Here is a 13,700-nt window from a genome sequence, read left to right on the forward strand (position 1 = left end):
AAATTAAGATTTTTTTCAAAATCTAAGTAATTTCATCTCCCAATTTATATCTGTTTCATTCATTGACTTCCTGTTGTAATCACAGTAATATATTGGTAATAGTAAAAGAAAGGCTGTCCTGAAAGAACTGAAAATAGAGTTTTGTAAGATGTCAACAGATTATCTTCATGGATAGAATAACAGGTGTTTGTTTTATGGGTCTGTTTTTAATATTTTTCTATAATGTGTATTTATTATTTTCATTGGATTTCTTTTTAGGTATCTTATTGTCATTGCTTTTGTAATAGAAAAATGTATTTTGAAAGAAAAGCTAGAGAGATAATAGAACATCTAGGAAAAACAAGCCGATACACAATGATGTCTAAATTACAAGGTCAGGCCTTAACCATTAAATTAAAGTTAGTTAGGTTATGCTAACTCAGCTTCTGTATCTGCTCTCTCTCACTCACTCACTCTACTCACACATTTTGTGCCAGGAGTAGAACTGCTGGTTTGTAAGGTTTGGATGTATTTGGTTTTGGTAGATGATTTCAACTCTTGGCTCACTTCAGCCCACTTAGTGCTTTTTTTTTTTTTTTTTTTTTTTTTTAATTGAGATCATACTGGGTTGACAAATTATGAACTGGATTGTGCCTGTTTAGGTAAATAAAGTTTTATTGGAACATCACCCTTCCCATTTGTTTACATATTGTCTGTTCTTGTGCAAAAGGCAGAATTGAGTATTTATAAGCCATATGCTTAAATATTTAAATATTTACCCTTTGGCTGTTTACAGAAAAAAATTTGTGGACCACCGAACTGTAGTATTTATTTGTTGCTTTTATGTTTTCCATCTTGTGTCCTCTCGTATTCTTTTTCAAATATTTAACTTTATCAGTGTGATAAAGGATGATCAGTGATCAGTGTGAGAGGATTCCTTCTCAGCCACTAGACTATTGTAGACTTAGAAATCACTTAATAAATAAATGGTGTGTAAAAGTAGTATGAAAAGCAGGTTTGTGAGTTGAAGATATACAGAAGTAAAAGATAAAGCTAAGCGTAGGGGAGAGTAAAGTCTAAAAGAATGGCAAAGCTCTGGGGAACAAAACACTGAAGAGGAAGGAGGAGAAACTTGTGATAAATCATAAGTAGATTTAGCATGTTGAAATATTTTGACAATGCAGTTTTTAAAAAATTTTTATTTTAGGATTTTCTTTTCTTTTTGTTGTTGTTCTTTTTTTTTTTAAGGTAATCTCTAGGCCCAGTGTGGGGCTCAAACTCACGACCCTGAGATCAGGAGTCACATGCTATATACTGACTGAGCCAGACACCTACCCACCCCAGTAATATATTTTTTTGTTTGTTTTTTTGTTTTTAAAGTTTATTTAAATATAAAGTTTATTTGTTTTGAGAGAGAGAGAGAGAGAGAGAGAGAGAGAGAGAGAGAGAGAGAGAGAGAATCCTTAGCATGTTCTGCAAGTGCAGGGCTCAGCTCACCACTATGAGATCATGACCTGAGCTGAAATCAAGAGTCCAATGCTTAACTGACTGAGCCACCCCGGCCATACAATTTTAAAATTCTAAGAATAGATGTTCTAGTTCCTAGACAATGAAATGAGTTTTTAATTCTAATGTTCTTTCAAATAAACCTGGTATCTAAAAATGTTCTTTCCTTAAGTCATTTGATTGTTTAAAAACTTAAATCTACTTGAATTAAATATTTACTTTCTAGTGTTATGAATTAAATATTTACTTTCTAGTGTTAATTTTATATGTTTAAAAAATGGACCCTCAATTCAGCAGATGCCAGTAAACATGTCCAGTGTCTAAAATTTCAATATTTTGGTATCCAAGCTGCATCATACCAAATGGCATGTTGAACCCAGGAATCAAATTTTTTCAGCTTTGTTCTAGTTTTTGGTTTGGAAAATAAACCATTTTTACTAAAGTAAAAATTATAAAAATCTTTTCCCCCCATTAATAACAGAAAAACTATTAAACCCAAAGAGCATTTATTTATACTTTTTTTTTTTTTTTTTTTTTACGTCTTATGAAAAACATCACATATGTCAGAAAACTTAATAATTATGGAAATTTTCTTTTTGGATAGGCTCGCATGTCTTGGGATAGAGAGTCCGTGGACATTCGGTACCGTAGACTTCAACATTTGCTTGAAAAAAGCAATATCTACTCCAAATTTTTATTAACTAAAATGGAACAGCAACAACTAGAGGTATGTGTACGTGATTGATTATAACTGGTACCTTAAATTAAAAAAAAAAAACTGCTTTATTGAGAAAGAAATTACGTATAGTAAACTGCACACATTTTAAGTTTACTGTTTGATGAGTTTTGACCACTGTATACACCTGTGTAACCACCAATACAGTCAAGATAAAGAACATTTCCATCACCCCAAGAAGTTTTCTTGTCTCAGCGATCCCCATGCCTGGCCATGTGATTTCTGTTTTCTGTCACTATAGGTTAGTATTGCTTTTTCTAGAATATTATATAAATAGAACCATGTGGTAAGCCCTTTTTTTGTGTCTTCTTTAGCTCAGCATATTGAGATTTTGTTTATTCATACAGGCCGTTTCTTTATTCTTGAGCATTCCATTATATGAATATACCACCATTTATTTTTTCTGTTACCTATTGACTGATTTTTATCCTGTCTAGTCATATTTTTTGGATGATGGAAATTGTGAACTTTGTTTCCCAGTCCATTTTTTTGAAAAATTGCTTTATTGAGATATAACTGATACGCACAAAACTGCACCTTTATAGTGTATAATTTTATAAGTTTTAACATGAATACACCCATAAAGTGACCATAAGGTGATGACATAACCATCAACTCAGAAACCCCTCCCCTTTTTCTATTGAGGTATAATTGACATATAACATTAGTTTCAGGTTATGATTCAATATTTGTATATGTTGTGAAATGATCACCACAGTACATCTAGTTAACATCTGTCACCATACACAGTTAAAAAAATTTTTTTCTTAGGAGGAAAAAAAATAAAATAAATAAATAAATAAATAAATATATATATATATATATATATATATATATATATATATATATATATTTAGTGTTTATTCATTTTTGAGAGAGAGGGAGACACAGAATCTGAAGCAGGTTCCAGGCTCTGAGCTGTCAGCACAGAGACTGACACAGGGCTCGAACTCTTGAACCATGAGATCATGACCTGAGCCAAAGTTGGACACTTAACCAACTGAGCCACCCAAGTGCCCCTCTTAGCAACTTTTAAATATGCAGTAGAATATTACTAACTATAGTCACCATGCTGTATAGTACATACCGCTGACTTATTTTATAACTGTATGCTTGTACCTTTTGACCTGTCAAAAGGTCCTCCCACCACCACCTATCAGTCTGTTCTTTGTATCTATGAGTTTGGAGGGTTTTTGTTTTTGTTTTTAAGATTCCACACGTTAGGGGCGCCTGGGTGGCGCAGTCGGTTAAGCGTCTGACTTCAGCCAGGTCACGATCTCGCGGTCCGTGAGTTCGAGCCCCGCGTCAGGCTCTGGGCTGACAGCTCAGAGCCTGGAGCCTGTTTCCGATTCTGTGTCTCCCTCTCTCTCTGCCCCTCCCCCGTTCATGCTCTGTCTCTCTCTGTCCCAAAAATAAATAAAAAACGTTGAAAAAAAAAAAATTAAAAAAAAAAAAGATTCCACACGTTAGATTATGTGGTATTAGTCGTTCTCTGAATCCTTTCACTTAGCATAGTGCCCACAAGGTTCATCCATGTTGTTGTAAATAGCAAAATTCTATTTTTTTATGGCTGAATTCCTGCCCCTTTTAGAATTTTTTCCCATCCTTCACTTCCTGTCTTCATCACCAAATAACCACTGATCCACTTCCCATCATTGTAAATTCATTTGCACTTTCTGTTGGTAATTTATTATTTTAGCTTTTATATTTCTGAAAACTTCTTCATTTGTCTTTGTTTTTGAAAGATTATTTTTTTTGTAATCTTTATTTTTGAGAGAGACAGAGTGTGAGCAGGGGAGGGGCAGAGAGAGGGAGACACAGAATCTGAAGCAGGTTTCAAGGTCTGAATTATCAGCACAGGGCCCAATGTAGGGCTCAAACCCACAAACTGTGAGATCATGACCTGAGCAGAAGTCGGATGCTTAATCGACTGAGCCACCCTGCGCCTGAAGATATTTTATTGAGCAAACTATTTTTGTTTAGTGCTTTCTTACTCCTGTCCTGGTGTCCCTACCCTCATGATGTTTCACTGCTTTCTAGTTTACATTGATCATGACAAAACCAAAAAATTTTTTTCTTTAAACCAAAGTTTTAATAATGGCCCACAAGACCATAAGTCTGGTTGCCTCACTCAACCCCATTACCTTTCAGACCTCATTTCAGGTGTGTTTCCTGCCTTGGGGGCTTTGCACTGGCTGTTTTGTGCTTGGAACCATCTTCTCATAGATACCTACATAGCTAAGTTCATCATCACCTTCAAGCCTTGGCTTAAATGTTTTCCCAATGAAGCCTACCCTAACAATCTTAAATGAAATTGCTATCTGACACCTTTTCCATCAGCACACTCCTGGTACCCTTGACCTTGTTCTTGTCTTCCCATTGCACTTAGTAAGATATATTATTTTTGCCCACTAGAATGTATGAAGATTTATAAATTTGCAAATATCAAGACTACAGTAATTTCCTGTTCCCATCATTCCCATCTCATAATTATCAGTCAAGATTTTGCTGTATTTGCTAAATCTTCTTTTTCCTTTGTTGAATTCCTTTTTAAACCTTTGTATGGTAAAATGAAACACAGGTATAGGAGAATAAAACAATCATACTTAATGAGTTGTTTCATGCTTAATGAGTTATAGGAAAAATATCTTCTATCCACTTCTTGGGAATGGTTTGAATCCTTTTTTGTCTGTGTTTTAAAGCTTTGTTAGGGTGTATATGGAATAGCTTTTAGTCTAGAAATAACTTGGCCCCTCTTCTGAGCACTCTGCTTGATGCCTTCTATGTTGGCAGGCCCTTTTACTTTGCCTGACAGGGGTGTGAACTGTTCCTGTTTCCTTGTGAGCACAGAGATTGTTCTACCAGCTTCTTTCTGGTGGCTCTTTCCTGGCCTTTCTGTTCCTTCAGGCAGGAGAGGAAATCTGTTCCCTATTGCTGTGTAAAGGCTTGAAGTGCAAATTCTCCCTTGTTTTTAAATCTTTATATAGTTTCTTCATTGTGAACATGTTTTTTGAGGTGTGTGTTCTAGATTTTGTACTTTCTGCTTGTGACACTAAAAACATTATCTTGCAGGAACAGAAGAAGAAAGAGAAATTGGAAAGAAAAAAGGAATCTTTAAAAGTTACTAAGGTAATATATAGTAAGATGGAAACTCCTGTATGCATTCTTAAATATTGAAGAAATACTTTTGTAATCTTTTTTTTTTTTTTTTCTTTTCAGTTTACTTATTTATTTTGAGTAAGGGAGAGCACACAAGTCAGGTAGGGGCAGAGAGAGAGAATCCGAAGCATGGGGACTCGAACCCATGAACCATGAGATCATGACCTGAGCCAAAATCAAAAGTTAGACACTCAACCTTCTGAACCACCCAGGCACCCCTCTTTTATAGTCTGACTTTATTGATCATCTACTTTATTTTAACCTCCTGAAAACCTATCTTTGTTACGAGCTGCATAGAAACATGTAAAATATGTTTCTCAGTATATTTAGATATGGAAAGACATCTAAATATAACCCTTTTGTTTCTCATTCTGTTTTTCATAACGCCAAAATTTCACTTTTATAAGTGGCCAGCTCTTTTGGTGCTTATAATGATTACTAATCTTTTCTCCTTAATGTCTCCAGCCTCCTCATGTCAACTTGCATCCATAATGATAATCTAAATTTGTATCTTGTGCGTGACTACAGCAATGGAGCCAAAATTGGAGAGAGAAACATTTCAGATAAGAGAGCATTTGTTTAGGGATAGCCTGAATTTTATTTTATCTTACTTTTTTATTTTTTTTTAATGTTTGTTTATTTTTGAAAGAGAGGGAGAGACAGAGCGTGAGTGGGGGAGGGGCAGAGAGAGAAGGAGACACAGAATGTGAAGCAGGCTCCAGGCTCCACGCTGTCAGCACAGAACCCAATGTGGGGCCTGAACTCACAAACCGCGAGATCTTGATCTGAGCCAAAGTCAGATGCTAACCGACAGGGCCACCCAGGTGGCCCAGGGATGGCCTAAATTTTAGATGTGGTCTTTTGAGGGGAATATGTTTTAATATGAGGCTGTTTAATGCTGTACTGATGGGAATTGTATGAAGAACAGCTGTACTCGTGAAAAGAGAAATAATGAAGGCAACATTTATTGAGTTCTTACTATGTGTCATGTATTTCTAAACTTTGCATTTATTTTTTTAAGTAAGCTCTATGCTCATTGTGGAGTTGCATGCTCCGTTGACTGAGCCATCCAGGTGCCCCTAAGTTTATTTTAATTCTCAAAAGGCTCTGTTAGATAGAGGTACTGTACTTCTCCCCATTTTACATATAAAGAAGCTGAATGCATAAAGTACAGTCCATCCTCATTATGCACAGATTCCATATTTGCCAGTTAGCCTACTTGCTCAAATTTGTTAACTCCAAAATCAGTACTTGGGATTTCATGGTCATGGTCATTTGTAGACCTGTTCCTGTGCAGAATAGCAAAAAATTTGTCTCCCAACACGCAAATTTCTAACTGAAGTTAAACACAGTGGTGCTCTGCCTTACTTAAGCTTACTATAAACAAATGCCCTTTTCATGGTTTATTTAATGTCATGATTTTTTCATTTTGATGGGTTTTGTTGATTTTGCTGTTAAAATGGCCCTCAGCCATATTGTGCTGAAGTGCCGTCTAGTGTTTCTAATGCAAGAAGACTATGATGTGCCTTATGGAGAAAATAAGTGTATTCGACAAACTTCCTTCAGGCATGAATTATAGTGCTGTTGGCTCTGAGTTCGCTGTTAATCAACATCTATATTAAATAAGATGTCCTTAAATAGCAACACACATAAAACAGGGTTATGTGTTGATCAGTTGATGAAATTGTGACCAGAGGCTTACAGGAGCCTGAGCTTGTATTTCTTCCAGAAGTAGTGATTCGTTGTTCACTAATCTAGTATTTGTAGTTATTGTATAGAACAGAATGAGAATTCACTAACCTGCTGATAGTTACATATTCAATAAATAGTAATGTTGGAGTTTGTTTCATACCCTACACTTCTTTACTAATCTGGCTTGATCAGGTAATATCAAAATGCCAATAAGGGTACCTTTAAGTCCATTTTATTCATCACCATTGGTGATGTTAAAGTATATCATAGATAATTTTGCAACAAAAGCAATTTTTGAAAATTGATACAAGATAATTTTTAATATTTATGTATTTATTTATTTACTTAATTTTGTTATTTTTTTTTTAGAGAGATAGCACGGAAGGGCGGAGAGAGAGGGAGACAGAATCCCAAGCAGGCTCCAGACTGTCAGCGCAGAGCCCATTGTGGGGTTTGAACCCCAAACTGTGAGATCATGACCTGAGCTGATAAGAGTCAGATGCTTAACCTGTTGAGCCACCCAGGCGCCCCTAAGATAATTTTATTTGCTTAATCATTTACTCCCTACTCTTCAACCTGTTGTTTTAATCCATTGTTCACTTTTGCCTAGCTAACTTTTTATACCAGGGTTTTCTAAAGGTGTCAACCATTAAGTTCTGCCTCTTCCATCTCACAGATCCCTTTTGGTACTTTCTTTTTTTAATCTTCTTTTTACTTTATTTTAAAATTTACCTTCTTGGGGTGCCTGATTGGCTTAGTTGATAGAGCTTGATCTTGGGCTGTGAGTTTGAGCCCCATGTGTGGTGTGGAGTTAACATTAAATAAATAAATAAAATTTACCTTGTTAATTTTGATTTCTTACACATATTTTCTCCCTACATTTGGTTGTCTTTTCCAACTTTCATTTTGAAACTTTATTTTTGAGTATCTCTTCCTTTCCTCTGTTTCCCCTCATTAATATTTTTTCAACTAGTATTCTCTTCTATTTCTGCTTTCAGTTGTATTTAGCTTAAAAATCTTACTGAAAATGAGTAGTTCTTCCATACCATACCCACTGAATATCTTTAGCATAGACCTACAGTTACAGAAGATGTGTGTAGTAATATCAAAATAAAAATGTCTTCTATGTTTAATTTAGAAATTTCTCAAATGGAAAAAAAATTAAGGAAAGTAGAGTTGGCAGGAAAAAGAATATGGTTACAAACAACTTTTAATAGGGAAATGTAGAAAAAGGTTACATGCTGGTAAGTGTAATAGTAAAGAGTTGTGGATGTGGTTCAACTGCAAGAAACATTTACTTAATCAGTGCCTTTTAATATTTAATACCATAGAAGTCCCTAGAAAAATAATATTTTAAATTCTTGTTTTATAGGGTAAAAATTCCACTGATGCAAGTGAAGAGAATCCAGGTGAACTTCCTTTTTCTGCTTTTGAAGCATGTGTTTTTATTTTTGCTTTCATTGCTATCAAAAATAAAATGATTTTTTTTAATAGTTATGAGAAAGAAGAGAGGAAGAGAAGATGAATCATACAATATTTCAGAGGTCATGTCAAAAGAGGTAAAAAAGTGGGGAGGGCACATAAGATTCAGTGTTCAGTAAAACCCATTGTGGATTTTGAACCACATTAAAGCTATATGGATTGCTGTTACTTATTTGGCTTTTCAGACTCTTACGGGAAGTTTTTCAGACTGTTGAGGGACTGTTTCAGGCAAGAAGATGGTACCATCTTGCTGTTTGTTAAAGGAGCATGAGCTTGGCCTAATCAGAAGTTACTATAATTTCTTATAACTTCAAGATCTTATCTTCAGAACTTTGTTCTTGTTCCTTGTTAAGGAATTTAGGGGAACTAAAATATACTGACTTTTTTTTCTTTTTTTTTTTTTTTAAGATTTTATTTTTAAATTCTCTCTACACCCAGTGTAGGGCTTGAGTTCACAACCCTGAAATCAAGAGTCGCATGTTCCATTGACTGAGCCAGCCAGCTTCCCCATCATATACTCATTTTTAAAACTAGATCCTTTTTTACCTTCCTACTTGTGACCTCATAAAATAGAAATTAAAAAACATGTTCATTTATGACAAACCTTAATATTCCTTAGGCATATTTTAATGTGTTACATTCTTAACATTAAAAAAAATTCTAACAGTATTATCTACTACATTTTTCTTTAACCTAAAATTCAAACTCTTGGGATCTTCCTAAAATATAAAATTTCACATAGTATTTGTCTTTACTTTAGGGATGCACTCTGGTATTTTCCTTTTTTTTTTTTTTTTTCTTTCATTTTAAAAATAATGGTCAGGACCCATTTTATTGATTATGGAACATGGCCTGCAGTTTGAAAAACACTGTTATTTAGATGTATCATAGTTTAGCCAGTCACAACTGTTACTTTAATGTAGCAAATGTTGGTGGCATATTGGCTGTTGGCAGATGTTGTCCTACATGGATAAGATCACTTAGTAAAGGAAAGTAGACTGTCTTTGCCTTAGCCTATGTCCAGTGAGAAATGTATAGAAAGTAATCAATTATAATTGAGTGCTGTTGAGCCTATAGAAGGACTCTAAACTCAGGCGTTAGGTTCTTAGAATCTTCTAGAAGGTGACATCTGAGTTGAGACTTGAAGGATAAAAGTTAAATCATCCAGAGGTTGAGGGTAGTTAATAGGGAAAAGTAAAATACAGGGAAGATAGTAGAGAAGTGTTCTAGGAAGGGAGAATAACCTTTGACCAACATCCAGAGGCAGGAGAGATCCTGGCAAATTTTAAGAACTTGAAAATACATATTTGTTTCCAGTTGGTATGTAAAGGAAAAGGTGGTAAAAGATGAAGCTAGAGGTAAGCAGAGTCAGGAGGTTAGTTATGGGGTTTAGTTTTTAACAATAGTTCATAGCTGGTATTATATTTATGTTTTGATTCATTCACAGATTGTTCAAAAAGATTCAGCTTAGCTGGTCATTTTAAAAGACCACTCTCCTGCCTGTTCACTATATCCCTTCAGCCTTAGGGTATGAATTCCTATACTTGCATAATACTTTACATATACACATGACACACATAAATCGACATGTATATATGTATGTATGTGTCAGCCACTTAACTGATATGTCCTATCATTCTCCTATGCATCTTAAATTTAAGATACGTTCAGAGTTTCTTGAATGTATCTACTATTTCATCCCCTTTGTCCTCTGCACATGGTATTCTCTTCTTGAAATGAAACCCTAACTTTTATCTTCAGTGATTATGCCCTGATGACAACTTTTTCAGATAATTTGATGTAATACTCACCTAAGTCACCAAGTGGCACTCAGGTATTGCTTGTCTTCATACCCTTAGCATCTAGTAAATACTTAAAAATCAGAACACTTTAATTGTTTTTTTATATTTTATTTTATTTTAGAGATTTTTTTAAAAGGAGAGTGGGGAGGGGCAGCAAGGGGGAAAGGGAGAGGGAAAAGAGTGAAAATAACTCAAGCAGGCTCCATGCCGCACAGAGCCCAACTCAGGGCTTGATCCCACAACCATGAGATGGTGACCTCAGCCAAAATGAAGAGTTAGATGTTTGACCAATAGAACCATTCAGGTGCCCCTATTCTGTAATTTTAACTTACTTGCCTTACCTCTTGCTCAGGATTGCAGACTCAGGTGTCTATCCACAGAGGCCTAAAGTGGGCAAGAGGTGGAACTATAAAACATTTGGAAGTGAATCTTTAAATACCAAGAATACCACAATACAGACTCTAGAGCAGAGTTTAGAAAACCTTTTCTGTAAGGGTATAGATAATGTTTTTGGCTTTGAATAGTTTAGTGGGTAAATACTCAATGCCGAACTTTGCCATTATAGCCTGGAGGGCAGTCCTACACAAATTAAACAAATGAGCTTGACTTTGTTCTAATTAAACTTTATTTACAAAATCAGGTTGCCAGCTGGAGTTTGTCCACAGGCTGGAGTTTGCCAACCCCTATACTAGAGGATTATTGACATGTATGCATTTGGACCAAAGTCTCTTCAAATAAACTTGTTTTTAAAACACAAACCAAAAAACCTTGAAAATTTAAAAGGAAATACCCCAATTTTTAAGAGTTGCTAACTAAGGCAAAGAGTTTTATGAGACACTATAGGCTTAATTTTGCCTGAGGTCCACCAGTTTGAGTCCTCTGTACTTTAATTAGCTTGAGAGCCTTATCCCCATTTCCTGGCATGAAGTCAGAACAGAATAAATGTTGAATAAATAAATGAATGAACCACATGCATTGTTACTTTATTTTTGTTTTCTAATGTTCTAGGAAATTTTGTCTGTGGCTAAAAAAAATAAAAAGGAGAATGAGGTAAGAGATTTATGAGATATACTAAATTTAGGAGCCATGTAAGTAATAGTTTATGGGTCCTTGGGAGTTCAATAATGATGCAAGTGCCTATAACCATATGGATATGTGCATTCCATGTGTATATATTTCACGCTTGTAGAAGCTGTGAGAGATGTCTTAATCTTGTTTCTGACCTTAAAGATTGTCTTTGGTTCTTTTGGGGAAGGTTTGATTCTTACCCCACCCCCTGTTTTATGTAGAGAGGTTCCTTGTTACCTGAGTATTCACTATCCAGGTACCTTCCATTACAAGATTTCTTAGGGAAGCAAAAACAATTCTAACATGAAAAAATGTTCACCGAGGGATATAAAAATTAACTTACCTATCAAAGGTTAATAGGTTCTTGGGAAAATTGATGACATGATTATAAGTGAGAGCTATTCTGTTTGGCCACCATAATTTTGACCAAATTTACATCTTTTTTTTTTTTTTTTTTTTTTTAATTTTTTTTTTTTTTTTTTTTGGGACAGAGAGAGACAGAGCATGAACGGGGGAGGGGCAGAGAGAGAGGGAGACACAGAATCGGAAACAGGCTCCAGGCTCCGAGCCATCAGCCCAGAGCCCGACGTGGGGCTCGAACTCACGGACCGCGAGATCGTGACCTGGCTGAAGTCGGACGCTTAACCGACTGCGCCACCCAGGCGCCCCAAATTTACATCTTTTAAGTGCATTTTTTTAAGCTTTGTTCAGCATAAGGATTAGTTTATGATACAATTACAACTTAATGTTAAATGTAAATAAGATTTAGCATATTTTTTATACTAGTTGTACTTTTTTATGTTTTAATTTTACTTAAATCCAAGTTAGTTAACCTAATGTAATAATGGTTTCAGGAATGTATTATTTTTTTGGGAAAAAGAAAATGTGAGTGGAGGAGGGGTGTGGCAGGGCGGGGAGTGAGGGTTGCTGAGAATGCCAAGCAGGCTCTGTGCTGAGAGCAGACAGCCCTATGCAGGACCCGAACTTCGAACCATGAGATCAACTCAGCCAAAGTCGGACACTTAACTGAGCCACCCACACACCCCTTAGTTGCATTTTTAAAGATAAGGGTTAAATCAAATCTTGTATGATGTACTATGGAGTTTTGGCCTCATTTTATAATATATGATAAATAAGGATACTACTGTCATGTTCAATCTGATGAATTTTGACAAATACTTACATCTGGGTAACCACCATCCAAATCAAGCTCTAGAATCTTTCCACGTGAAAGAAGGATCCTTGTATCCCTTGGCAGTCATTTCCCCACCCCCAGACTTAGAGGCAACTGCTTTTTGACTTCTGTCAAAAATCTGCCTGAATTTTGGAGTGCCTGTGTGGCTCAGTTGGTAAGCTTCCAACTCTACATTTCAGCTCAGGTCATGATCTCCATGTCGTGGGATTGAGCCCCACATCGGGCTCCATGCTAATAGCTCAGAGCCTGCTTGGGATTCTGCCTCTCCTCTCTGTCCCTCCCTCACTGGTGTTCTCTCTTTCTCAAAATAAATAAATGAACATTTTTTTTAAATCTGCCTGATTTTTTTTTTTTTAACCTTTATCATGGGTTAGTTTCCATACAAATAAAATCTAAATACATAGCCTTTTATTTCCTGCTTTTACTTAGCTAGTTGATATTCACTTGTATTGTTGAGTTTATTACTAGTTGAAGTTTTTTTTTATTGCTGAGTAGCATTCCATTGAATGAATATTAAAATTTCTTTATCCGTTCTCTTGGTGGGCATTTGAACTATTTCCAGTTTGTGACTTATGAGTAAGGCTGCCATGATAATTTATGTACAAGTCTTTGTTTGGACATGTTTTCATATTCTAGGGTAAATACCTGGAATGGAATTGCTGGGTCATATCGTAAATGTGTGTTAAACTTTATAAGGAAATACAGATCCTTTCCTGGAATGAGCAGCATTTTACTCTCACCAGCAATGTATAAAAGTATCTGTTCATGCTATTGCCAGCAATTCATATTAGTCTTTTAATTTTAGCTATTTTCTTGAGTGTGAAATGAATATTCTGGTTTTATTTTGCATTTTCTTAATTACTTGATGGGATTTCCATGTTCTTAATGGCTGTATGTTTTACAAAGTTTCTGCCCATAGCTTTTGCCCATTTGTTGGGTTATTTGCTTTTTTTCTCGATACATGAGTTGTTTATATAATAAGGTATAAATTCTTTGTCAGATTTATACACTGTGTCTTTCAGTCTATGGCTTGTTTACTCATTTTCTTAATATCTTTTAGTAAACAGAACTTTTAAGTTTT

General features: G+C 35.3%; 1 protein-coding gene across 1 annotated transcript in view; it reads left to right on the forward strand.

Annotated features, from left to right (window-relative positions):
- HELLS (helicase, lymphoid specific) overlaps positions 1-13,700 on the forward strand; it is a 37,655-nt gene that overhangs the window by 4,053 nt on the left and 19,902 nt on the right. Inside the window, exons 3-7 of the mRNA XM_019445141.2 lie at positions 2,090-2,212; positions 5,294-5,350; positions 8,445-8,481; positions 8,567-8,631; positions 11,365-11,406. Of these exons, the coding sequence (XP_019300686.2) occupies positions 2,090-2,212; positions 5,294-5,350; positions 8,445-8,481; positions 8,567-8,631; positions 11,365-11,406 (324 nt within the window). The remainder of the gene's footprint in view (positions 1-2,089; positions 2,213-5,293; positions 5,351-8,444; positions 8,482-8,566; positions 8,632-11,364; positions 11,407-13,700) is intronic.

Source organism: Panthera pardus, unplaced genomic scaffold, assembly GCF_024362965.1.
Source record: "Panthera pardus isolate Hobbes unplaced genomic scaffold, ASM2436296v1 HiC_scaffold_22, whole genome shotgun sequence".
In the NCBI taxonomy this organism is placed as follows: domain Eukaryota; kingdom Metazoa; phylum Chordata; class Mammalia; order Carnivora; family Felidae; genus Panthera; species Panthera pardus.